Below are 27409 nucleotides of genomic sequence, written 5' to 3' on the forward strand. Positions count from 1 at the left end.
CCCGTGGTGGGTGCGGTGCTGCTCTCGCTGCCTGTGGTCCCTCAGCTGTCCCCAGCACATGGGGGGGATCAGGGTGGAACCACCTGTGTGTGGCACCCACAGGAGCTGGCAGAGCTGTCCCAAGGCTCCTGGAGCCACGCAGATTCCCCATACTCCATTCCATCAGAGCAGGTGGCTGCTGTCGTGCTGCTGCCCCCATATCCCTCCTGTTCTGCATCCTTGTATCCCTCTGTGCTTTTCCTCTGGGTCCATGGTGGTTGTGCGGGACCATGGGGTCCTTGAGGTGCACACAGGGTGGTAAAAAAGACCCACTTCACTTCAGCAGAGGCAGCAGTGCTCACTGAGATGAGCAATGGGAGCAGCTCTGCTCTGTCAGATCATCCTCTCGCCCCCCTTCCTCCTCGCTGAGGAGTGAGAGAAAAAAGCCAGAAACAATGCCTCCGTGAGTTGCTGACAGCAAAAACAAGCTTTAAAAAATTCCCCTGGAATAGGAATCACTCATCTCATAGGCAGGAGAGGCAGCAGAGGAGTGATGGCAGGTAATGCTTGGGATGAGAGCAGAGGCAGGTGCATGTGCTGGCCCTGTGGGTGCTGCTGTGGGGGTTCAGGTGACCTGTGGCTCAGGTGTTCCTGTCCCTGTGCCACCCTTGCAGCACAGCACAGCACTGCTGGCATCAGCTGGGCGTGCAGGATGTTCACCCAGGCGTAGTTTATGCTTGTGCTTTTCAAAAATGTGCTTCCTTCTTCAGGGCTGTCACAATCGTTTTACTCTGGAGCAGGGAAAGAGAGGAATAATTAAAATTCCAGCATGCTGCAAGTGGGAAGGGCTGTGAGGAGCGTTCACCGGGCACTCTCCACGTGGGCTGGGCTCCTCCAGCAAGGCAGAGCATCCCCGGGTCCCGCAGCCTCAGCCAAAGCAAGGAAGAGTGGAATGAATCAGAGCTGTCAGCGCGAGGCAGGAATTGCACTCGCTGGTTTGTCTGAGCCTCCTTTCAGGAGCTTTAGGATAAAGCCGTCTTTAATTAAACCTTTAAGTGCTTTATAAGGCAGAAAACTCCATGTGCTGTCTGCTGCTCTTAGTGGTGTTTGATGACCGGTCGCGGCGCGTTTGGCATCGCACTCTGTGAGCTTGTGGCAGAGCTGGTGCTCAGGGACACCCCTCCACCAGGACTGGGGTTCACCTGGGGGAATGTGGGGGCCATGGGGCTGTTGGCAGCTGGATCTGAGCTGGTGGTGGCCCCAGGCCACCCCTCCCCACCTCCAGCCAGCTGTGTGTCAGGAATAAATAATAACAGAGGCGTTGCTTCCTGCTGGTGATGACCCTGACTCCAGAAAGAGGGTGCAGTAGGGGGTTGCTGGAGGCGAGGAGATAGTAGATGCAAAAAGCTTCAAAGGAATTAATTAAAGATAAAATGTGTTTAAAAGAAAAAACGCTGGGCAGCGAGGATGGAGCTGCCTCTTTGATCCGCCGTGCCGAGGCGTGGGGTGGTGCCGCAGCTTGGGGATGGAGAGAGGAGGTGAAGGAGCTGGATGGTGTCTCCTGGGCTGGCACCATGATTACCCTTTCTGGGAGCTGCCCAAAGGATCCCTTGAAGGGCTGTGCATTAGCTGCAGTTCTCTTGAAGGGTGGAGGATGGTGGTGGAAGCCAGAAAGGAGCATGGCATCAGCTGAGCTCTCCCTACGAGGGAGTCGGGACACTCTGGGGATGCGCGGATGGCGAACGTGCCTGTGCACATCCTCCCACGTGGCTCTCACTGAGCCAGAAACTCCCCTCTGCTGCTCTCCAAGTATTTATTGCTCGGTGATATTTGCTGTAACACCTGAGAAGATAAGTCCCAGTGTCTTTAGCATAAACCTCCAGGATTTTCCTTCTTGGCAAAAACATTTTGCAGCAGCAGCAGCGGCAGCAGGAAGATATTTTCTTTCTTTCATCAGTCCAGCTCAAAATACCAGGAAGTTACCAGGAGCCTTGGTGGGTTTTTTGCTGAAAAGCTGCATTTTCACCTCAGGATGACTAACACTCTCTGGGCTGGGTTTCAGAGAGATCACTGATTTACCAGGTGAAAAACCCAAGCAGCTTTGCTGACCTCAGCTTTGCCAGCAAGGTATTGGGAAGAGCAGAGCCAATTGTGGCATGGTGGATTGGGCAGCAGAGGAACTGGCTGTGTACTGTGACGAGGCTTTTCAAGAAGATTTCTGCTGTGTCTCCACCCCTGTATCAGACCCTTGTGGCTTTTGTAAATTATTTTCCTTACAAGCTATTAACCAGCAGTAGGTTCATGTTACGGCCAAATCTGGCTGATCCCCCCTGGGAAAGGCTGGCGGTGGCAGCAGGGAGGCCACACCACGCTCCTGATTGAATTGTTCTGTCCGCAAGCAGCTTTATCAGGGCATGAGGGTTTTGGGGGCTCAGATGTGATTTCTGATGGCTGGGGAAGCTGTAAAGCCTCTTGAGTCCAGTGGCTTTGTCCCAGCTTCTCCACAATGCTCAGGAGGAGGCATTGGCATCCTGGTGCTCAGGGCATGTGAGAACAGAGGAAGGGGACTCGTGGCAGGGCTGAGGAGAGAGAGATTCACACACCATGAGTGTGGGAAGAGACTGGGGGTAGCAATATCTGGGGGTAAGAGTAACGCCAGTTTTCTCCCTTTCAAATGAAATAGAGCTGTTTTCTCCTTTTTCTAATTTTATGCAGCTTCAAGGCCTTGACGAGGGTCTTCAAAGAGTTGCAGCTCGTAGCTGTTTTTATTGGGAAAATGAAAAATACAGGCTCCCTAACCAGAGCTGTTGAAATAAAGGCCTTGGGGGATAGAGGTTCTCTTTGTTTTTAATTAAGAGCTTATATCTCCTGTTCGCTGCCATGGCGTGCTCCTGCAGTAGCAAGACATTAGTCTCGAATGGATTTTTCTCATGGAATTAATTCCATTGATGCAGAGCTGTCCGGGAGCCGTTTCAAAAGGTGGCCAGAAAGGCCAAACCTCAGCACTTTCATCTCAGCAGCAAATATATGGTCTTTAAAATAACAGATAAAAAAAAAAAAAAAAAAGAAGCAAGCCCTGGCATTGCCTTGCTCTGAGAAGATTGGGGTTTTGCCTGGGATGTGGGGAATCTGGAGCTGGGTTGTGCTGCCTTGCTGGGGATTCTGTGGCCCCTCTCCCCCCCACCTTGGGGATTTAGAGGCCCCAGTGACAGCGGACGGCACGAGAGTGGAAAAACCCAGAGATATTTCAGCATTTCCGAGGGTTCAGAGAGCGCCTTTGAAGAGCTTTCCCTCCTGGCAGGCGGCGTGCGGAATTCTGCTGCACTAGCAGAAGCGCAGAGAGGCTTGGACACACTTTCGGCTCCATTAAATACTTCTCCTGTAATTACCCTCCAGTTAAATGGTCACTGCGTCAAATTGCCTGGTAAAAGCCTTGGCAGGGGGAGCCCTCGCAGGGCTGAGGCGTTTGCAGGTGAGAGGGGCCGGGGCTGGGTGTCCCTCCCTGCTGCAACTCCCTGTTTCCACGGTTAATAACGTGTAATTACACGGCCACAGGGCTCCGTGACCCGCTGGGATCGGAGCTTTTGCCAAGGAGATGAGCAAACAAAGCCCAGGCACTGTAATCCCTGCTCCTGGGGTCTCTCTCTGGGGGCACAGGCTCTCATGGGGAGTTTCCTCCACTGGAGGAGCAGGATTTTGCCCTATGAGCTATTGATTTTATCTTCCAAGTCCCCTTCCTCCATCCCGTTGGGCTTTATCTAAAACACTGCTTTGCCCTTGGCAGCATCTCTGTCCACCTCACTTCACCCACCAGGGTGCTTTATATTCCTTACAGGACATTCCCCCCTCAAAGGATGCCCCACACATTAACCCCACCTCTCACAGACTGGATATTTGTTTGATCTTGCTCCGTTTGGCCCTACATGCTTTGAGGGCCTAATAGAAAATATTTTATATATTCATAAATTGATATATTTGAAATGTTTGTAAATTAAGAATAAAGACCTGGTAGTGTTTATTGCAGCAGGTATTGCTATAGGGCTTCCCAGGGAAACACTTGTTGGGTGCCTTCCCTCTGCCCATCACCAGCATTGAGACAAAGGTCTCCAGTCCCCTTGAAACCCCCCTGGCTTCTGCAGAATCTATACATGATGCAAAGGAACTTTGCTGTGCCGGTACATATGGCATCTTATGTGTGTGATGGAGTCTAAAATTATCCAGCCTTTCTTAAAATCCATGTGTCCTGCTCCAAGGAGCTGCCATCCTTCCCAGTGCTCAGCCACCTGCAATCTGTTCTGCCTGTGCCTTTCCCATTACGTAAATGCAAGGATTAATTGCATCGTTAGGTTCTCCCGTGGCCCTGCCTTCGCAGCCTCAGCTCCCAGCATTGCAGAAGGTCTCGTCCCCGACTCCGCTTCTGTTTTCAAAGGAATCGGGCACTGGGCTGGTTTGATTTTATTTTTAGAGTCTTTCCTTTTATCTTTTCCAGCAGCGTCCCACTGGGAGCTGCTCCAAGGCTGCCGTGCAGGATGCGGCCGGGCTGGCTGCTGCCAGGGTGGGCGTCACTCCCGACCTGCCACGAGCTGCCACCGCCCTCCTCGGGCCCGTGGGGACGTGCTCCCATCGTCACCACCCTCTGGGAACTCAGAAGTCTTTCTCTGGGGCTCACCTTCAGCAGGTGGGGTGCCACTGGGAGGTGGGGAGCCTCCCAGTGTGGCGTTTTCCCTGTGAGGTGAAACCCAGAGGTGGAGCAGCTGAGGAGTGAGCTGGAATTGGCTGCTGCCCACCCTGCCAGCGCAGGGGCCACGAGTGAGTCCTTCTCCAGGAGCAGTGGCTGCCCCAGTGCTGCCCCTGGCTCCCCCAGCCACCCCCTGCTCCAGCTGAGCCATGGCCCTGGCACTGACTCCGTCCTTGCCACAGACACATACAGATATATATATAAAACTGCTTATTTTCCTGTCATTCTAGGACTTATTTATTTATTAAAACTACCATCCATCAGGAGCTGCAACATCTGTTTGTGAAAAATAGCACATCCTTGGGCTGCAGCCAGGAAAAATCATTTCATTACGAAATTGCAACTGTAAGGCAGCACAAAATCACAAACATAGTGTACAGCGAGCTGCTTTTGTTTCCAAACTGCTCATTAGGAATGATCCACAAGCCAAAATGATACCCCGTGGAAGGTGAAGAGGGGGAAATGAGCCCACCCGACCTGCGAGGCGAGCAGCCGCCAGCGCTGTAATTATTCTCCCTGGTGAATCCCGCACCCGGTGCAGGGCTGTGCTCGTCTCCCTTTCCGTCCCAGAGGGGAGACGTCTTCACTTCTCTTCCGTTCTTCGTGCCTAATTCGGGCTGACAAGGAACATACTTGAGAGGATAGGAAATGAGGAGCCTGGCTTACAGATTTATTTTGTGTAAGGCAGGAGAGAGGATTGCGGCGCCGCTGCCGGGGGCTGTGTGTGGCCTCGTGCTGGGAGGGGGTGGTGGGGGGCTGTGTGGGGATGGGGGGGCTCTGCCGGGGTCCCCTCAGTTCCCATCCCCACTGTCTCTTTTATTCTGTCTGCAGGTCTGGCTGTTCATCAGATAATCACTATTACCGTGTCCCTCATCATGGTCATAGCTGCGCTGATAACAACTCTTGTCTTAAAAAATTGGTAAGGTGCCTCCTGCTCTGCCTGGCTTTGGGGGTGGCATGGGATGGGGACAGGGTGGGGATGGAGGTGCCCATCCTGCTGCAGGTGCCAAAGCCTGTGGCACCTGCCAGGATTGCAGGAGAAAATGGGGGCTTTACTGCAAAACCTCCAAATGAGGTTGGTGCATTGGGGTTCAGCTGTGCCCCCGCAGCTTCCCCACCTCACACCACCTGGCCAATGGCTTTGGGGACCAGCATGTGCCCAGGCTGGGTGGACAAGTCTCACAGGACACGTGCCTCAGCACAGTGCCACCTGGAGAGGTCAGAGCTGTGTGTTGGGCCACAGCAGGTGTTCCCAGGACCTGTCCAGTGCCAGCAGCTCCTCCACTGCCTTCCCTAAGGAGCTTTGATGCTGCTCCTAAAATCCCCAGCCTGGCTTGGCAAGAAGAAGCTGCACCTCCTGCCCTTCCCTGTGACCCCAGGGATGGAAGGGCACCTTCGAAGCCCCTCAGGTGCCACAGTTTTAAGCATGCCCCAACCCCCGGGGCGCTGCTGTGCTCCTCCAGCTTCATTTGCTTCGGTTTGTTCTCTCAGTGTGGCTTGGGCGTATGGCAAAATAGGTTAGCTTTCGCTCCAGGCACTCCTCACTTTACCTATTTTCCCAGGGAAACTGGCCTACTTTGAGGTCAGCGTTGCTGGCATAGCGACACGGCTGCAGCACAGGGCTGGGGGAGCATGGCTGGTGGCTCTCCCCTCCGGCCTGGCCGAGCTCTGCGTGGGTGCTGCAGCAAATCAATTTCTGCAGCCAGGAGGCAATTACAGCACCGGGTTGATGAGGAGCCTGCTGGCTAGCTGGGATGAGAGGAGAAGCCCTTTGCAGGGCTATGGAGGCATCTTCATCTTGGTATAGCTGTAATGCTGAGCAGCAGCCAACTGAAAGCACAGAGGCTCTGTCCCCACAGCTGAACTTGTGGGGAGCAGCCAGTGAGGCTCCCTGCTTTGTCTCAAGTGGGATTTAATTCACTGAACTTCCCTGGTTGCTGCAGTGTTTCAGTGAAGGAGCAGGGAGAATAGTTTATGAAACACTTGTGGGATTTGTCTCCAGTCGCAGCAGTGAGCGGTACGAGTCATTGATCCGGCTGACCACAGCTTGGCAGAACAGCTCAGTAACTGCTGCTGGAGCCAAAAAGGGGGAAAAAATAAATCCAGTGATCAGTGTGGAATAGAAATGCTTTACAGTAAGTGAAATTGAGAAATCACCAGAGAAAATCCTCAGCAGGAGAGTGTGGGCAGCACCCAGGTGTGTCCAAGGTGAAGAAGAAACAGTACCTAGGAGTTTGCTCCACTCTACCCAAACTGCCTCGGTTCATTGGGTGATTTCAGGCTACGTTCAGTGACCCATACCACATGCTCTGGCCCTGTCCCCAGCAGGGACACAGTCACTGTCCCCATCCTTTGGCTGGCATTTGTCCCCTTCAAGCAGGATGGGTGAGTGATGGCTGCGTGCCAAGCCAGCGTCCTTCTTGTCACTGCTCCTCCTGCACACGTGCCGTGGCGAGACAGCAGTTGGTTTAGGGCTGTCTCTTTCACTTGCATCAAGCAGAGCAGAGCCAGCAGCCAGAAGCTGTCACCCTGGCCAGCACTGCTCCCAGCAGAGCCCCACATTCCTGTCCCCAGGAGTGCCCCTCCACAGATCGCCAGCTCTCTCCACCCTCGGAGCTGCCACCTCCCAAAACTCCAGCGTTCTGCAAGGCGCTGTCAATCCCATCTGGAAAAAGTGGCATCTTAATTAAATCAGTGTCTAGACCCTGAAATAGGACCAGGCTGATTGAGGGCGGCTCCTGCGAGCTGGGGTTCTCCTCGTCTCTGACGTACTGAGGCAGAAGTGTTGTGCAGCCACGAGATCCTCATGAAGCCTCCAGAGCTGGAGGAGCCCCCGGAGAGCAGGGCTGCCCTGCCAGCAATCCCTCTGCTGTGTCACACCAGGTCCTGAGCTCATTTATCCTGAGAAGTTCCAACCTGTTGGTGTCTCCCAAATGGAAAGGGTTTCACTTCATTGTTCTCACCTACATATTTTCACTTAAGAAAAGGCTTTTGCTTCCTGCAGGTACAAAAGTGTGACTCATTAAGTCATTCCTTTGATGGGAAAGAGCTTGTGTCTAAAATGTAAATTTGGTTCTTATAAAAAAGCACTGAGCCAAATGACTGCTTGTGGCTGATCTTTCCAATTCTGAATTGGAATTGGAATTTCTGAATTCTAATATAATATGGAACAATCTGGTCAATCAGGTGAGTTCCCTTGCCAAGTTTCAGGGATTCAGTATGCCTCCCATCCCTTCTGCTTTGGCCTTTCAGGCCATAACAGACTTATAAAAATGATGGAGGGAAACTTTTTGCACAGACAGACAGTGGGATGGGACAGGGGGAATGGTTTTTAAGTAAAGGGAGATTTAGATTAAGTGTTAGGGGAAATTTCTTCCTTATGAGGGTGATGAGGCCCTAGCACAGGCTGCCCAGAGAAGCTGTGTCCCTGGAAGAATCCAAGGCCAGGTTGGACAGGATTGAAAAACCCAATCTAGTGGAAGGCATCTCTGCCCATGGCAGGAGGATGGAACTGGAGAGTTTTTAAGTTCCCTTCCACCCCAGACCATGCCATGACTGTCCGATTCTCCCTCCCCCGGCCCAGCTGTGCGCAGAGCGGGCGCCCCCGGCGCAACAGCCACCAACGCAAGCTGGACCAGCAGGAGGAGAGCTGCCAGAACCTGACCGACTTCGCCCCCGCCCGCGTGCCCAGCGCCCTCGACATCTTCACCGCCTACAACGAGACGCTGCAGTGCTCCCACGAGTGTGTGCGGACCCCCGTGCCCGTCTACGCCGAGGACACCTTGCACTCGCCCGGGGATTATAAAACCACCTACAATGGAAACAGGTGAGCTGGGCGCTGTGGTTTGTGTGTGGGGGCAGCGCCATCCCGCCGGGGTGATGCTCGGGGGTTGTCACTGAAATATTTTCTGAAAAATCCCTCTGCCAGGATTTTTTTCTTCTGAGAAGCTGAGAGGCCTCAAAAACGAAATGTAAACAATAATTATCTGATTGCTTAGAATGTGGTTTGGAGGTTGCTTACCAACAGGTGTGTGACGGCATTCACAGGGGTCTTAGGATGAGGGAAGAGACGAGGATCTGACTCCATGTTTCAGAAGGCTTGATTTATTATTTTATGATGTATATTACATTAAAACTATACTAAAAGAATAGAAGAAAAGGTTTCATCAGAAGGCTAGCTAAGAACAGAATCAGAAAGAATGATAACAAAGGTTTGTGGCTCAGACTCTCTGTCCAAGCCAGCTGACTGTGATTGGCCATTAATTAGAAACAACCACATGGGCCAATCACAGATGCACCTGTTGCATTCCACAGCAGCAGATAACCATTGTTTACATTTTGTTCCTGAGGCTTCTCAGCTTCTCAGGAGATAAAATCCTAAGGAAAGGACTCTTCATAAAAGATGTCTGCAACACAGGTGCATCTTTGATTGGTCTCGTGTAGATTGTTTTTACTTAATGGCCAATCACAGGTCAAGCTGTGTCGATACTCTGGTCAGTCACAAGATTTTATTATCATTCTTGCCTTCTATCTATATCCTTTCTCTATTTCTTTCAGTATAGCATTTTTAATATAACATATATCAAAAAATAATGAATCAGCCCTCTGAAACATGGAGTCGAGATTCTCATCTCTTCCCTTGTTGAGGCTGCCTGCAAATTCCACAAGGGGTGATGTTCCAGGAGCATTTGGCAGAGCCACCTACCTCTCAGGTGCTCACCCACTCATATTTCAGTGTGGGACTGACTCCCCTGACCCTCATTTCTGGCAGTGAGGCTGGGTGGGTGCCTCAGCAGCCCCTGGCCCTGAAGGGCTGGGAGAGCTCAGCACCACACACAGTGTTCATTTCCCAGCTGCTGCTGCTCCTGCCAGCACATGAAATGCCACTGGATCCATTTTTCCAGCGCCCGTGCTGTCTCCTCAGTGGCATCGGCAGAGCTGCCGGGCTGCAAACAAGCAGGTGATTAATGGAGGAGCAGGCAGCGAGAGCCAAATGAGCCGTTTGGCTGCTGTAAAACAACGGCACAGCACTAACAAGGAGCGTCGTTTGCAGCCAAGGGATGTGGCCCTGCTCTGCCAGCCCCTTGCCTGCCCAGGGAGGGGGGATCAGGAGCAGCGGGGTTGGGAGCGATGTTTCCTGCACCACAGGCCGTCTCCAGAGTGCTTTCACTGGGTGCTGGTGTGGTTTCACCATATGGTAAATGTGTGTCCCCATCAAAGGTAGAGGGGAAGCCAGGCAGAGAGTTTTGAGGGAGAAAATGAGCAGCTGATGCTCCAGACAGCCTTGAGGAGCCACGGCATGTGTGGCAGCCGCAGCCCAGATCTGCCTGCCCCAAGGACAGGCCTGCAGCCAACAATTAAATGCCTTTCAGCCAGCACTGATGCCTTTTCAATCAGCATTTCTTACATGTGTGCAGAGTTCTGCTCATCTGCATTTTCCAGGGTTTCTTCACATCTTGGGAGGTGGAGAACTGTCAGGGATTGTCACACCATTTTGTTGGGTGTCCACAAGCCTTGGTTTGATATGAACTCCAGCCAGGTGACAGAGAGTGCCTGTGTTCTGGCTAGCAGAGATCATGGCTTTATCACCATCCAGGGATGCTTTTCTGTGACTCTCTATCCCAGAGCACTTCCAGGCAGCCTGGTGCACCCAGGCCCACTCAAAGCATCGCTCTAGAGAGATGTAGAACAGCTGACTCTGCAGCAGGCCAGCCCGGCTTGCACCATGTGTGTTACGTACCAGCGTGTACAAGCCCCTCTTTCTGCTCACTGCAGACCCTCTTCTTCTGACCGGCATCTTATTCCCGTGGCCTTTGTGTCTGAGAAATGGTTTGAAATCTCCTGCTGACTGGCCGAAGCCTGTTTGACTTCTGGGCGCAGGGCAGACGCCAGCGGGCTGTTTCCTGGTACGTACCGCGCTCCCCGCATCCATCCCGCACCCATCCTGTGCCCCTGCTGTGCCCATCGTACCCTGCCCGGTGCCATCCTCCCCCCTGCACTTCCTTCAGTGTGACTGGAACTCATTCCATGCCGTGGATGGGGCATTGGGAGCCAAACAAAACTCTCTTTTCCAGGGAGGTTAATTGCGGACAGGCCAACACTAGCAGGGAGGGACTGGGATGGACAAGGACTCAAAAGCAAAGGGTCCATGGGGCAGCCTTGAAGTTCAGCCTGATCCCATGGTTCCAGCCCACCTCTGAAACCTCAGCAAGCCACAGTAATTTCCGTGCTGGGAAATGGCCTGATCTGTAATTAACCTCTGGTGGCGTGAATGACAGCCCGCCTTGTCAGAGTGTGCACGCTCCACCAGTATCTGAAAGCTCATTTGGTGATGTTGGCTGTCATGAATATTTCCATGCTCACTGCAAGGGTGCTGGGGTCCTCCTCCTCCTCCTTCTCCTCCTCCTCCTCGTCCTCCTCCTGCTGCTCTGCAAGGCCAACCCTTCGAGCACAGTCCCCATCAGCCAGTCACACCTGGGATGTTGCTGTGACTGAAGAAGTGCAGCGATGTTCTGGTTGCAACAGTACAATCTTTGGGGATTTCCTTCTCTTTTGTTGAGTTGGCCTGAGCTGTTTTCACCTCCTTGTGTCACTTTTGAAGGTGGCACAGCTGATGGCAGTGGCAGGAAAAGTCTGTGTGTGCCAGCTCGCCCTGGGCAGCGGTGCCCGCTTGAGCCACGTGCTCAGGTGAATTAATTGCTCTGTCCCAAGTCCCTGCTGTAATGAATCATATATTCAGTGTAAATGAAATTTCCAGCCTTCCCTGGCTGCAGCTCGCTTGGAATAGCCTGTTTAACATTATGCACAGCTATTGAACACAGAAATATAATTAGATTAGAATGGAAGGGAATAAAAAGTTAATGATCTTGGCTGTGCTGGGGCTGTGGTGTCTAGACAGGGCAGGTGAGGTGTGTGCCAGCACAGTGGGGCACAGAGAGCAGGGATTCACCTGGCATGGCCCCACTGCCCCCCTAGAGCCTCTTCTGGCTGCAGCAGCTTCACTGGTGAAGGTGAGAGGCTCTCACTCCCCATCCACTGATATGCTCATGTTTTTTCTCTGACTGTTGTTGTGGCCATTGTCTCAGGGAACAGAGGGCAAAGAAACCCAGGCAGGAGCTGGTGCCAGGAGTGAGGGCAGCAGGAGAATGCGTGTGGAGGATCTGCAGGGAACACCAGCCTCAGCAATAACTCACTGGGCCTTTTCCATCCTCAGTTTTGTAGTTTGGGAAGTCTTTCCATTGGCTTAAAGTGAATTGAAAAGAAATAACACAGCTACACTCAATGCCATCTACAGCTCTCCATGCCTCAGGTAGAGGGAAGGAAGGAACAGCTTGAAGCACTGTAGGAATCCTGTGTGGATCCCACTGCTCCTGCCCCAGGTCCTGTGAAACCCCAGGCCAAAACTATGCCCTGGTCACCTGCATAGATTTCTTTAAATAGCCTGAAGCCATTCCATTACGCCTTATTAAATCCTTGAAATTCTCATTGATCCGTTTTCATGGAATCCATGAAACGCACATTGATGCGCTCTGGAAAAATCTATCGGTCTCGTACCTGGAGCATTAGCTCTGTAATGGCACTTCAATTACAGATGCAATTCTGGAAGCTGCTGTTTGGTTTCATTAAGGATAACAAAATGAGATTGATCCCCAAACCTGTTCTACCTGTTCCCTGCATGTTTACTCTGCACAGGTGTGTTTGCACCAGCGTGTTTCTGGGACACGCTTGCATAAGTGGTGTGTCCCAGCTGAAACCAGGTGCTGTTGGGAAATCCCTCAGGTGAAATGAGCATTCCAAGTTTTCATGTGTCACTGTGTGAGGTGCAGATGGCACGGAGATGAGCTCCCTGCTAGGCTGTCCCTGCCAGGCTGTCCCTGCCACCACGGTTGCCTTGTGCTGTCACCAGCTGCCAAGCGCCAGAGGAGCAGTGGGATGGAGGGAAGCAGAGGAGTGCAGGCATGGAGGATGCCTCTCCAGCTCTTGTTTCTAGGGGAGAGGCTGCTGGAGAAGGAGATGCAGCTGCTTGGGCTGCACCGTTTCCGGGGGAATGAGTATTTCCTGGCTGGCATCCACAGCTGCAGCAAGGTCACCTGAAGGGGACAGTTGCTGTTGACCCACTGCACCACAGCAGAGGAGGAGGATGATCTGGAGCATGTGCAGCTTTCTGGCTGGAGGGGCCACATGCAGCTTTCTCCTCACACCCCCTTTCTCCTGGCGTTTTACACATTTTAATTGGCAGCATTTCGCAGCTCTGAGCTGTCTTGTGTGCACATTGGTGCTCCTGATGGTGTGGGGCCAGAGCTGGAGGCACAAGGCAGGTGGCATGTCCCAGGACAGGGGTGGCAGGACAGAGGTGCTACAGATGTTGAAATGACCACCAAGTTGGACTTTAATGTCAACTTCACATCTGACAGTCTGTGAGCCTGGTGTGAGGACTGACCATAGTGATGCCCAGCTGTCACCCTGCCCTTGGGTGATGCCCACAGCATCATCAGGCTGGGCTGAGCAGTTGAGGCAGCAGATATACGGGACAGCACTGCAGAGCATCTCCAGCCCAGAGAGCTGCAGGCAGCGCCACATTTGTGTCAGGAAACCTGGTAAAACTCATCCAGGTACACAGGGAGCAGATGTTGAAGCTGTTTCTTGGGGTCAGATTCCTCCTGTGCCAGCAGGAGCCACGGGGAGGGTTCCTGTGCTGCAGGCATGGTCCCTGTCAGGGCACCATCCCTGCCCACAGCAGGCAATGCTGCCCCTGGCAAGCAGCTGGTGGAGCTTTCCAGCAGATTGCCTGTGCTGGCTTCTGGGCCCCGCTGGAGCACCAGCTCCTTGGTAGATGTCAGAGCTCAGCAGCAGCTGCTCCTGCAGGCAGAGAAGTCAGTCTGTCTGCAGCAGTGCAGCCCTGGGCTGGCTAGGTGAGGAGTGGAGCAGTCAGTGGAAGCTCTCAGGAGTTACCTGAAGGGAGGGATGAAAAGGAAAACTTCTCTTGCCTGGTGCCAGTGGTGCTGGAGGAGCACCCAGACAGAAGCAGGAGCACCAACTCTCTGCAGACCAGCACAGGACACGTGCCAAAGACTTGAGTGGCTTTGTCCAGGCACCACAGCACGGGATGGCTGGTTTGGCTTGATTTCATCCTGGCTTTGGGGCTTTCTGAAATGAAGTTTGAGATTCCGCATTATTCTTGTCCTTAATCCCGCTCTCTTTGACTGAAAAACCCCATGGAATGAGATTATACAAAAATCTGTAAGGTTGATCAAGCGCTGACCTACTTTGCACAAAGAGGCTATTTGGGATACAATACCAATTGTACACCCTGCTGTTGTGCATTAACCAGTGCCCACCAGGAGCCACGGGACGCTGGGCACCTCTGGCAGGGAGGGGACACTTTGGGGCAGCAGCTGTGCTGGTTTGGTGACACCAGCCTGACCCTGCCCTGGCACAGAGCTGACAGCAATGTGTGGAAAAGCCACGCTGGAACACGGCAGCAGCTGCTGCTGGCCCCGTTCTGCCTAACAACAGCAAATGGTTTGTGTTAACATTAACAGATAATGAGTCATCATAAAAGATCCCAGCTTGTCTTTGGAGGAGTAGCAGCAGTCCCAGCACAGCCCCAGCACAGGAGATTAAGGACTCTGGAAAATCTGTCTCGCTAATTAAGACTTCGGGGTTGTTCTTGGAGATGGTGAATTGGGCATCTTGCTTAAAAATAGAGATTTTTTTAGAGAAAGAATCCTGGAACAAAAAGCACAGCACATTGTGGATGCTGATCCCAGCCAGGCAGAGGGCACAGATTAGGGATGTGTGGGTTAGGAATGTGTATCCTGAGCATGGCTGTGCAGGGTGTAGGTACCTGCTGGCAGCTGTCTTTGGCACACCCATCTGTGCTACAGCTCATTAAATGTCATGGACATGTAGAGCAAGTGGCCACACGCCAGTGATGGGGAGTGATTGTCTTCACATTGAGGGTCCAAAATTGCATAGGAAGGCATCTTCCAGTAGAAGGTAAATAAATAGCTTAAGGACTTTGATAGGATCTCTGGTTTGGTGCTTAACCAATTCCCTATTGATTCTTTAGATTTAACTTTAGAAAATCTCGTTAGTGCTTGTCATCATCTGCTCGTCTGCCAGAGCACTCGCTGCTCGAGGCCCGAGTGTGAGAATCTGCAGAATGCAGGGATGATCTGGAGTAAATCCCACTCTGGAAAAGGCCCTGAGGAGAGAGAAGTAGTGGTCCCAATCCCCAAGCTGCAGAGAAGGAGGAGGAGGAGGTCACTGATACCCCCAGGAATCCCACAGCTCCACAACCAAGGGGGAAGGAGGAGGAAACCTCTAGGCTGTGAGAGATCATCCAAGCATTGACACAAGATTTGGTGCAAATTCCCTGTCGTGACTTAATCTTTCTTTTTCTTCTCGTCCTCAACAGGATTCCATTGGTGAACCTGTAAAAAATATTAAAAAAAATAATGGGTTACCTGTACCTACCATTTCTGTTTACCAGTAGGAGACTCAAAGAGCAGCGTTCTATGGGCCAAATATATTTTTATAAAAATGAACACGCCTATAGGTAACTGCGTTGTCAAGGAGCACGTTTTTGGGAGGAGAGAAAGGAAAGTGTGCGAGTAAAGAGTCCCGTGGAGGAGGAGGAAGAGGAGGAGGAAGAGGAGGAGGAACCAGCAAAGGGATGGAAAGGGAAGGAATGAGCGCCTGGAGCCCGGCCATGGACGGTGACTCTGAACCTGTGCCAATAATTACCATTATGTGCCATGAACTGATGCAAAGACTTTGCAAAGAGCTGAGACAATAACGCCTGGAAATGTTGTGGAGGACAAGTGGGGCATCTCTTCTGGTGGGGTCATCCATTCCAGTCCATACATACGGTATATGTAGAGAGAAAATATATATATATATACACACACAAACACTTTTTGTACTGTAGCAATTTTTGAAGATCTTAAATACTCATTTTTAAAGAAGATGTCATGGGCTAAAAGTCTCATTTCTTTAACACGCATCATGCAAACTGGGTGATCTGATGTTTTCTACTTTGGCAGCTTGCCTGTCAACCTATATGTGTATATATAGGTAGACATATATACATATATATACGTGTGTGTGTGTATGTATAGACATATATATGTATGTATACATATATATATATAATTTTGGTTCTTTTTGGAAATGCTTTTCCAGCGACGCGACCGTGGTGGGAGACAGCTGGGGCTGTGCTGCCGGCGGGAAGCAGAGGAAAAGCTTCCCAAAACCATCCAGAGCACAGCTCAAGGCGGTGCTGAAGGTATTTCCAGGCTTCTGTATCCCAAGACATCATCAAGGTCGATGGGAAGAAGCTGGAAATCCTGAGCCTACCCCGTTTCCACAGTGCTGTGATTTCTGCCGTGCTAGGCATGACACCTCGGGGCTGGACGGGGCAGATTTTAGGGTGGACTTCCAAGAGATGGGCCTCTCATGGCACAGAAGAAAGAAATTTAGGAATGGGGTGTGGGAAGGTTTTTGGAAAATGTCTTCTGAATTGGCCACAGCACCAAAGTTTACTCAGCCCTGTGTGAGAAACCAGAGGAAGGAGCTCGTGTCCTCTTCCCCCAGCCTGGGGCTGTGGGATTGAGAGAGCCTCTTCCTTTGTTCTCCTGCTCTTGGCTGGCTCTGCTGCAGCAGGAGAAGACACAGCCGGCTGTCCACAATCCTGGAGATCTCTTAATAGTGTTTAAAGGGAATTTATGCCAGGGAAGCACGATTCTGCAGGCTCCAGTTTGGTGTGTTGCTCTAGAAACACGTCCACGCCTGTCCAGCTCCTGCTGGGGTGGGTGGCGTTCGTGGGTGCTGACCCTAAACCCTCTGTCCAAGTCTTTCCATGGAGTCAGGTGCTGCCATGCCGTGCTGCACATCAGACACTGGGATGGGTCTCACTTGGGTCCCTTCAATGCTAAAAGGGTGGAAACGACAGCAGAGATCAGACCAAAGTCCTCCAGTTCTTTTTTGTAAACTGCCCTTGGTAAATACTAGTGGTTTTTTAGAATTGTCCAGATCCACGTTTCTACTCCCCCACTGATTACTCAGCTCCTTTTCTTTATGATAATGAACGTGCAGTTTAAAAACAAACAAAAAAACCCAACAAAGTAGAACCCTGTGGTGTTGCGCATAGCCACGCGTGCGGTCTCTTGTTCCCGTGTCCTTTTCTGTCCTTTTCCCATGGAATTGCACAGTCTGGATTATTTGTCCTGAATTTTTTGGACGCTGCCTCAGACAGAAGTCTTCCTTGCCAGCCCTGACAATTACCTGCGGACTTGAGCCAAGCATCCCCTGGGCAGAGCTGTGTCTCCTGGGTGGCTCATGTCCTGCTCTCCAGAGCATTGGATGCCTCCAGGGAGAAGAGGAGACAGTGTCTTGCTAGAGCAGTGGCCCCCAAAGCTTTAGCTGTCCCTGGGGAACGTGGGGAGTGTCTGTCCTTGGGAACTGTGGAGTCTGAGCAACTGCTCCAAGGTCATCTCAGTGTCTTGGGGCTTTCCTGTGATGCTGATCAGTGGTGCAGCCCTTGCCCACAGGTTCTCCTCCCTTTGTGACTTCTTGGGAATCCATCCACGCCAGCTTTGAGCCATGTTCCTTGTGCTTCTCCCCTTAATCTTCCCATTTATTTCATTCCCACAGGTATTCCGGTGTAATCGCGGTAGCAGTGTGACAAGAAATATATCTCAGCTCCTTCATTGCAGGGCACCTGAAGCAGCATTCTGTGTTTCTGCATGGATGGAACCTGCTGCCCGCAGGGAAGTTGTCAGGCAGAGCTGGGAGATGCCAGGGCAGCACTGGTGCAAGCAGTGATGGTGATGATGGCAGTGGTGATGGAGAGGCACCTGGCTCACAGGAAATTCCCTGTGGAGCTGGGGAAGAGGAAGGGAAAACGTGTGTGTATGTGTGTGTGTGTGTGTGTGTGTTTGTGTGAGAGAGAGAGAGAAGGAAGGTGAATCACTGCAACCCTGAGGACGGGCACAGGTTTCAGAGGGCAGGACTTGCATGAGCTTCCCTCCCCACCCAGTCTGCAGCAGGACATGTCCTGGTCTCCCCAGAGCTGAGCAGTGAACCAGGGAACAAAAGTAGATGCACAATCTTCCCTTATTTATAAGGACCAACAGCACTTGCACTTTATCAGAGGAAGCCTCCCCCCATCCATGCTGGGCCACTGCGGTGGAGGGAGAGGAGGAGGAGGAGGAGGAGGAAGGGCTGGGATGGAGCTGCTGATGCAGTGATGGACAAGGCAGGATCCAGGCATCCCAAGGTCTTGCACAGTGAAGAGAAATGAACTGTGTTGATCTCATTCCCTCCTATTGATGAAAGCCAAAATACAAGAAAGAAATGAGAATAGAAAGTCGCATTTCCATGGCTCAGTCTATTGAGGAGATCTTCCCACCGTGGAAAGGCAGGGAAGCATGGTGTTCTCAGACATGCTCCTGTGGGAGCTTTGTCATGTTTTGGGCACATCGTCTCACCCCAAGGTCCTGGAAGCTTGAAAAAAGAAAAGTTTTGCTCCTTGCTTTGCTGTAAGCCCTCAGCCCGCTGCTGCTTGTTTGTTTTCAGTTCATTTTCCAGATTCCTTAGCCCCTTGAACAGACCCTGAGAAACACACTATGGCAGCCAAGAGGCTGCCACATTCCCCAGACACGTCATGGGGTGTCTGTGTGTCACTTGTGGCTCTGTCTTAGAGAAAGTGGTGTGGCACAAACCACCCATGCCAAGGAGAGGTTGGCTTTCCTTGGGCTCTGCAGCAAGCCCAGGCTTCCCAGGGCTGTCTGGGACTCTCCTCCCTCCACATCCCTTGCAAACCCTGAGCAGGAGCCACAGGCTGTGCCGCTCCCACCGGGCCAGGGGTGGTTCCACTGCTGCCACCGGCACCGGTGGGCTTTATCCTGCACCAAACTGAGCAGATTTGGGGCTCCAGGTCTGAGCTCCCTCATCATGGCACCAACAGGTAGGGCAGGCAGGGTTTGCTCCTCAATCCCCTGACCTTTGGAAGCCCCGAGGGCGGCTTCACCCCACAGCACCCCGGGCGGAGCCGGCCCTGGGCTCTCAGCCGCCTGTCTCTCCAGATCCGATCGTTTACCTTCACTCTGTCTTCCCAGCTGGAGAAAGGGCGGCCGGTGGTGGTGGCAGGAGCCGTGCTCCAGAGAACACCAGTGCTCCATGGGACACCATGGACACCGAGCCTGCCAGGAGGTCACCGTAGCGATGGCAGAGCTGGCGCGGGGACGGATTTCAGGTTACCTCTTCTCCACTGGCAGCTTGTTTGTGAAGGAAGGTAGTTCGGCTGAAACGGTAGTTAAAAATAGTAGATATTCTACACATAATATATATTTTGTAAAAAAAATAATTAAAAAAAATAAAATAGAACAAAAAATATATCTATCCTATCTCAGCCCACCCATTTCAGGATGAATGTGGTTGGAATTTTCGTTCAACCAGATATTAAATCTGTACGCGATTTTTTCAAAACCAGCAAGAAATCCCTTGCCATTTCCAAGTCTGTGGGTTTGGTCTCCCGAGCTCATCTAACGCTTCTCACACATTTTTAAGAATTATTCTCAGCATTTGTAGGTACATTTTTAATAGTGTCACGAGTGAAGATAATATTTACTTTGAAAAAAGTATATGTTGCACAAAAATGTACACTAAGGGCACAGATTTCTGACCCAGATTCTTCTATTTTAGGTTCCAAGGGGTTTATTTTTTTGTTTGATAGGACATGTACAGTGAAGTTTACACTTTATTTTTATTTTGCCAAAACCCGTTTTCTAACATGAGACAGTTTTACTTTGTAACCGGTTTTACATCACTGAGTACTTCTTTCTTTTCCTGGGAAAATCCTGCACCAGGAGGCACCCGGTGGAAGCGCCGTCGCCTTTTGGCATTGTGGCTGCCCAACCCGCGCACGGCGCAAGCTGGGGCAGTGCCAAAAGGACCTTTTTTTCTTCCTGAGCGGTTTTTAATTTGTCTCTGTCCGTGGAAGCCGTGTATTTGGAAGCACTGTAAATGCCACCCTGTCCCCTTGCCCTCTGTATATTTAGTACTCTGATGTTGCTATTAAAACTGATATGAGAACCGCGCAGCCGCTGGTCACTGGGTTCCTCCGCGCGCGGTCCCTGGGGAGGGGACGGGGTTGGTTTGGTCTCCAGGGGGATCCATGTCTCAGCAAGGATTTCCTGGGGAAATTTCCCTGTTCCCAACTGTGCACACCTCAGGTGAGCAGCAGGGAAATAGCCCTGCTTTCGTCCTGAGAAGAGGGATTTGTGCATCCCCTTGGAACCTCTACCTCAGCAGTGCCACAGGCAGGAGGGTGCCAGGTCTCCAAGCTCACCCAGTGTCCCCCAGGGCTTTGAGGGGACCCTGTGTGCCTTGGGACAGCTGCTTGGAAGAGGGAAGCCATTGAGCAGGCCTGTTGGGGAGTTAATTAAGCATCACTAAAGATGCCTTAAACAAACAGCTCTGCTGTGAAATCACTTCATCCAGCTCCATCTTTTACCCAAGGAGGAGTCCTGGCCGTGAGCAGGTAAGTGGTGGCTCTGGTTTGCACGTTGGGTGTGGAGCAGGTGATGATGGGTCACACTGAGGCTGGCCCCTGCTCTGCTGCTCAGCAGATGGACAGATGGACAGATGGATGTGGGGACTGGGCAGCACAAGGAGGGCTCTTGCCAGGCAGCAGTGACAGCATCCCATTGCCCCCCTTGCTCCCACAGCATCCCCCTTCCCGAGGGCACTGTGGGACAGTACTGCTGTCATCCTCATAATGCCATCTGACCTGGAAGAAGGGGGAAAAGCTTTCATTGGTGTCCCTGTTGGCTTGGAAGAGGGATGGCCTGGGATGGCAGAGACCAGCACAGCCACCTGCCACTTGCATTCCCAGGCTGACAGCAGCCTTCCCGCAGTGCCAGCACCCTCCACAGCTCTCCGTGCCAGACCAGAGAGGATGCCCAGCCCCAGCCCAGCCAATCTCCAAGAGCTCCATTCTGCAGGAAAATATATAGAAAAATTGGGAGGGACAAAGTGAGCTGCTCTTCATTTTAGGGCCAAATTGCCAGCTTAAATCACCGAGACAATGTGTACAAGCGAACAGGATGCGAATGGCCTCAGAGCTGCATATATCAACCAGAGAACTCTGTTCATTTCCAGATGCAAGTGGGATTTCAGGGCATGAAATACAGTGTTAGGTTCTCATTGCTTTCCCTGCTATTTATCACAGCCGGAAACGTACTCACCAGCCTGAGCTGTTCCAAGCGACGCTGCTGGGAGCGTGGAGGAGAAATATTGTGCTGAGGGGGATTGGGGTGGGACGAGGCAAGCAGCCAAAGGGAAGAACCAGGATCCCTACTCCCTCCAGCACCCATTGCCCCAACATGGAGCCAGGAGCATCCCCTCCTGCTGCTCTTCCCACCGTGCAGCAAGGGCATGGCCACCACACACCATGCCCTGGGTTAAACGGTGCCACGAGTGGTGCCCAGGGCTGGAGGGGTTGTGACAGGGCCACTGTCCCCTTGTCAGCACTGGAGACTGCCAGCTCATGTCCCTTCCAGCGCTGCTCGGCGGGGCGAGGCTGGAAAATGAGGCTGGGAAACAAAACACTACACACTGGTGCTGCAGCACACAGTTCTGATAGAAAGTAGGACTAAGCATTATCCAAGTTTAATTATTATAATTATACCGGGGCGAAGTAATTGCTGGGGATATTTTAAGCTTCAATCAACACGCTATTTTGAAAACCGAAGCCTTGATTTACCCAGGGCGAGGTGGTAACCATCAACAGGCACCCGTGCTGCTGGCAGCCAGAGGAGCCCACCGGGAGGGTTTGGGAGCTGCTTGGAGCTTCTTGTCTTAAAATAGGGATTTGGGAGGGTGGAGGGGAGTGAGACAGGCAGTGGGAAGGTGGAAAGGGGTCCCCCATGTCCCACAAAGCATTGACTAGAAGCCTGGATGCAGCAACAGGATGGGCTGCAGGAGCAGCATCAGCTTCAGGAAGAAAAGCCATGCAGGATAGGCAACCCCAGCTCTGAGGAAGATTGGCTGGGGCTGGATGATGTAGTGATGCTGAAATCATTTAAGCTTGTTATGGTGGTTTCTATGGCTCTCTGGCTGGATGTAACAAATTGTCTGCATCATTTTCCAGATGGATCATTCTTAAATCATCCAGGACAGGCTTCAGGGCTCTGCACTGAAGCAGCGGAAGGCACTTTGGTTCAATAAATGCTGGAACCGTTCTGTATCAAGTGCTATTACTTATTAAAAGTGTAAGTACATCATCCCAAGCTGATGGGTCTCACAGCCAAGATCTCCACGCTCTGCACCCCTCTGAGTGCCCTTAGGTCCCCAAGGGGATGGGGGACAGGAATGGGGGGCCCCATATGGGTGCCTGTGGTGGCAGAGTGTCTCAGCAGCAGAACAGAGGGAGCACTGATGGATAAGGTTGCCCAGCAGCTCATCCCTGCTCCCTGCTTCCCCTCCCTATGCAGGTACCAACCCCCAGCACATGCCCAGCTCCTGGCAGATGACGCAGCCCAAGCAAGCCTGAACAAAACCTCTTATTAAAATTGGAATTAGCTGACCCCTTATTATTATTAGCTGACCCCTCTCTGTGAGGAGAGCTGCAGCCACAATCCCTCACTCAGCTCTGCTGCAGAACAGAGGGTTTATCACTGCTGCCCCATGGCACAGTGAGATGCCAATGTGCCCGGCTCTGTCACCGCTCTTGGCCGTGCCCAGTGCTCCTGGTGAATGATGAGGGCTGAGAGAGCAGTTTGTTACTGCCAGGCAATTTGGGCTAATAAGCAGTTCAAGGCAGCGACGCCTCTCAGCAGAGATGAGTTATGGCAGGAGGGCTTGGAGAGGAAGAGCCCTGAGGGTGCTGCAGTGGAGGAGCCTGCATGGCACATGTGGACACAACCCATGGTGGGCTCAGTCCAGAGTGGGCTCGGCCCAAAATCTCCTCTAACCCACCTGGAATGGACACTGCAGCTGCTCATGACTTGTGCTGTGGATTGGCTTTCCCCCTGAGACTTCTCCTAAGGGCTCAGGATGCAGTCCCCAGGTTTCAAATGCCAAGTTTGTATTGGATCTAATCTTGGGTATTTCTGACTGAGCCCCAGGGCTGTGGGACCTGCTTGGCTCTGCCAGCAGTGACATGTCTCTCTGTGTTTAATAAACGTAGCAGAATGAAATCCCCGTTGTTCCTGCTCATCTTCCGAGCATGATTTTAACTGAATTCTGACATTTATCTTAGCTCCTTGTCAGGCCAAAACAGGGACAGACTTTCTTTGGGGGGTTATTATCTTTCCCTTGTAAATTTTCAAGCGTGAATAATGCTATGTCTGGCACAGAGGACGGAGGCAGGAGCTGGTGGTGGATGTGCTGTGCCACAGGATGAGAGCAGGAGGAGCAAAAGCCCTGGTGGCACTTGGCGGGGCAAGGTGACATCACAGTGTGAAGCCCGTGTGACAGCCAGGTCACAGAGCACAGCAGGGCATCGCTCAAGCAGCAATGCCAGGGGAAACACGTCCACCCCTGCAGGCAGCGTGTCCTCCCAGGTGCGATTATTGACCTGCCTGAGGGCTCTGAGGTGGCTGACCGCACTTTCCCCCTGCAGCAATTGATTCAGTCGGCTTAGATCAGGGAACACTTGATTTCTCTGCCTGATACTCACTCTGGCCTTCAATAACACGGTGTTTAGGAATAGATCCCAGGATTCACTGGCAGGAAAACATCGCCTGATGTGTCCGATGGACAGCACTAACAGGTATGGCCACGTGTGGCCTTGAGGGTTTAGTTTCCCATGTCGCAGACATCTTTTATGGAAAATCCTTTCCTTAGGATTTTTCCTCCTGAGAAGCTGAGAGGCCTCAAGAACAAAATGTAAACATTGATTATCTGCTGCTGTGGAATGCAACAGGTGCATCTGTGATTGGCTCATGTTGCTGTTTCTAATTAATGGCCAATCACAGCCCAGCTGGCTCGGACAGAGAGTCCGAGACACAAACCTTTGTTATCATTCCTTGCTATTCTATTCTTGGCTAGCCTTCTGATGAAATCCTGTCTTCTATTCTTTTAGTATAGTTTTAATGTAATATATATCATAAAATAATAAATCAAGCCTTCTGAAACATGGAGTCAGCTCCTCGTCTCTTCCCTCATCCAAGAACCCCTGTGAACACCGTCACAGCATCCCAGCCCAGGGCTGGTTGGCCAGGGGTCCTGAGTGCTTGCAGGTACCCTGCCACCCTCCCTCCAACACTTTTCCAATTACCAGCCCATCCTTCCCTTCCTAAAAGTCCAGCCAGTGCTTTGCCCTTGCACTATAAAAAGCACAGCTTGACATTTGTTTTTCCCTGTCTATTTCTCATCCCTGTTTTCCTCCTCGCCGCTTCAGCCTCCATGACCATGTCCCAACCACCAGCTCGGCACAGAGCAGTGGCTTGCAGCCAGCACCATTTGTGAAATGGGTCTGTGAAGCCATGGGAAGAGCCATATCCATGTAACAGTCCATAAAGCTGTCCATTGGAGCAGTTAGCCATGCACAGCCCCTGGGAGAGAAACAGCCCCACAATCACCAATTTGCTTTCAATCAGCCCTAAGAGCCTCTTGGCCAAAGCCATTCAGCATCCATGGATGCTGTTAATGCCTGGGCTGCTGCTTTTGCCCTGGCATTCTCCCAGGGGTTAAGGAGATAGGAACCCTTAAAACCTCTCCCTTCTGGGCAGACGCTGGCACGCTGAAGCTTTGCTGTGGCTGCATGTCCCAAAATATCTGGGCAGAACCTGGCTCAGTGTCCCTTGTCCCAGAATCTGGCTCAGTGTCCATTATCCCAGAACCTGCTCAGTGTCCCTTATCCCTGAACTGACTCAGTGTTCCTTATCCCAGAACCTGACTCAGTGTCCATTATCCCAGAACCTGGATTGGTGTCCCTTGTCCCAGAACCTGGCTCAGTGTTCCTTATCCCAGAACCTGCTCGGTGTCCCTTATCCAGAACCTGACTCAGTGTCCAGCATTTTTTCAAATCCAGCAGAAAGCATGTCTGAAAACCAGGTGCCAGGACTGGTAGTTTAAATGCCAATAAACCCCTTTCCCTGAGTGTTGGCAGGTTTTAGAATTGTCTGGCTTTGAATAATTGGCTCCCAAAGGCACTGAGGTCACCTCTCCTTGAGCAGAGGGGAGGGCACAGCAGTGCTCACATCCCAGAGGAACAACTCTGAGGCTGGATGGGAAAAAAAGCAATGAAGAAAACTCCCTTCAGAGCCCACAGCACTGTTTGGGAGACTGGGAGTGAGTGAGAAGCCCCTTTCCCAGCGGGGACACAACCTGCTGGCAGGGACAAAGGCAGTGACAGCTGAGTGGCACCGAGCAGCAGCTGCCAAAGCTGAGCATCCCATCCCCAGGGGGCTGGGAAGAGACTGGACAGTGCAGCCTCGCTGGTGGCAGCCAGCCAAAAGCCCTGGGCACATGGACAGAGCAGACAAAGCAGGGGAATGAGAGCCCCCCAAGCCACTGGAGACCACCAAGGGTTGATGGGCCCCACTGAATGGATTTGGAGCTGTTTGGTGGCCAAGAACTGCCCTCAGTCCTGCCAGAGAGGCATGAAGTGTCAGCTCAAGGAGTGCCAGCCTGGCTTGCAAAGAGAGGGAAGAAAAGGGGAAGTGAAGGTTCCCAAGCTCCATGAAATTCCTTCCCAGGGTCCAGCTGCAGCCCCAAGTGAGGGAGCCAGGAGGGGGAATGCAGCATCCCCCACAGGGACAGGGCCAGTGCTGCAGTTCCCAGGGAAGAGAGGACATTGAGGCTGTGTTTTCAAGGTGAAAAGGATGAGAAAAGGGAAAGGGGTGTGAGAAAGAAAGAAGATGAGGCATTGGTAGGATGCAGCAGGAATGGTACCAAATGGGCACTTCTCAACTTGAGGAAAGCTTGGGAGAGCCATTAAAGCCAGAGATCAGTGAAGGGGGAAATTGAAATGTTAGGGGCTGGAACGGAAAATTAGGCTCAGATAACGGCCCTGGGGTTTAAAGCACCCTCCAATAATCTGCAGTGAGGAGATTAACACTCCCCTTCTTTTTACCTTGGAGGTTCCAGCATGTGTGCAATTTTATCTTGTGTCCTATAGTGACACACATGGACTGTGGGAAGCTGAGGGAATCCTGAACATGGCACACATGGATGTGCCAGAGGCTGCAGCTGGAGGCAGCTGAGCCAAAGCAGAGCTCCTCCTGTGGGACAGGAGCCTTCCAGGCTTGATTAGGCCAGGGCAGAGGTTATTTAAGAGCCAGGCAAAGAACCAGGGCCTCATCCCCTGCTTGTCCTTTCTAAATGCCCAGTGGCAGCTCACCCCTAGCAGGGATGTGGCACTCAGAGGGAATTGCTCCTGTTTCCCAACAAATTCCCTCCCAGCCCTTCCCCTCGTGGTGCTAAGCCTGGCTTAGGGAGAAGTGCTAATCTGGCAGTTGCTATGAGACCCACTTGATGCCTTTGATGCAGTGTGGAGGCAGGTGAATCATTAGGAGGAAAATCAGGTTTTCTGGCACAGCTTGGGGAGACGCAGAAGTTTCCTGTGAGATGCTCAGTGAGATGCAAACACTGAGGTCCCAGCAGCTGGGACAGGCATAGCCTGGAGAAGCTGGGAGCATCAATCTCTCCTCTTTGTGGCTTTCCCTGCCACAATCTCTCCTCTTTGTGGCTTTCCAGTCTCCATCTGCTGCTGGGTCCTTACAGAATAACATTTCCCAGAGTGGATTCTGAGCTGAGGATGTGCTTTGCTCCAATCCTGGCATCCTCTCTGCCAGCTCAGCCTGCTCCTGGGGCTCCCAGTGCTTGTGGCTCCCCAAAATGCAGACAGAGAGAGCTGGGAATGATATTTCGGAGAGCTGAGAATGCAGAGCCAGTGCTACAGCAATGGGGGCAAAGGAAAGGTGCAGCTCATCCCTCCTGGTGCTGGCATTTACCACAATCAGGACCACCAAACTGGGGTCCCAGCTGTGGTGCTGCGCCCTGCACAGTAATTTATGTAACTGGGGGGAAGGAACCAGCACAGCAGAAATTTTTAATTATGTATTTGACTGGAATAGTCTCGGTTTGAGTTCATGCAACGGTGGTTAGTTACCTCAGATAATTAGAAATTTTACAGCTGGATAAAAAGTTTATAAAGCACTGAAAAGGGTAGGGCATTTGGGATGGAGATATTAGGTCCCACTGCTTGTTCTGGAGAAGGGAAGTGGTTTCTGGGCTTTCCAAGGAGTCCCAGTTCCCACTGGCCCCTAAAGGTGATCCTGCTGTCAGCTATGGCCCCATTTCCTCTGTGCACTTTGGCCAGGGACAGAGGGTTCAGTGGGTTCCCTCCAGCTCCTCACAGGTACCAAAACCCCTGCATGGGAATCAGCTCTCCTCCCTGAGCACACCTGCCAGGATCCCTCCCTGGAAAAATTCACGTACACACAATTTAAATTCTTTTTTCAAAGGCTGTGTGATGACCACATTTGGTGCTGTTAAATGGGAAGAGCTGTGAGTGAAGGGTTAAGTGCGTGGTGGCTCACGCAGATGTGAAGTCTCCTCGCAAGCACGCAGCCTTGCAAATGGAATAAAAGTGTTTTTTAAAGTGTTTGAAATCAGTTTTGTTTATGTAATCTGACAAGTTATTATGCGCAGTCCTTATCTGACTTCATGATTTAT

At 51.9% G+C, this 27409-nt stretch overlaps 1 protein-coding gene across 2 annotated transcripts in view; it reads left to right on the plus strand.

Annotated features, from left to right (window-relative positions):
- Positions 1 to 19823, plus strand: part of AJAP1 (adherens junctions associated protein 1) — a 38590-nt gene extending 18767 nt beyond the window's left edge. For both annotated transcript variants that reach the window (XM_074558834.1, XM_074558833.1), the window contains exons 3-6: positions 5549 to 5636; positions 8301 to 8543; positions 10493 to 10623; positions 15138 to 19823. In XM_074558834.1, coding sequence (XP_074414935.1) covers positions 5549 to 5636; positions 8301 to 8543; positions 10493 to 10565 — 404 coding nt within the window. In that variant the 3' untranslated portion in view covers positions 10566 to 10623; positions 15138 to 19823. The remainder of the gene's footprint in view (positions 1 to 5548; positions 5637 to 8300; positions 8544 to 10492; positions 10624 to 15137) is intronic.
- Positions 19824 to 27409: the final 7586 nt, after the last annotated feature.

Source organism: Zonotrichia albicollis, chromosome 25, assembly GCF_047830755.1.
Source record: "Zonotrichia albicollis isolate bZonAlb1 chromosome 25, bZonAlb1.hap1, whole genome shotgun sequence".
Lineage (NCBI taxonomy): Eukaryota > Metazoa > Chordata > Aves > Passeriformes > Passerellidae > Zonotrichia > Zonotrichia albicollis.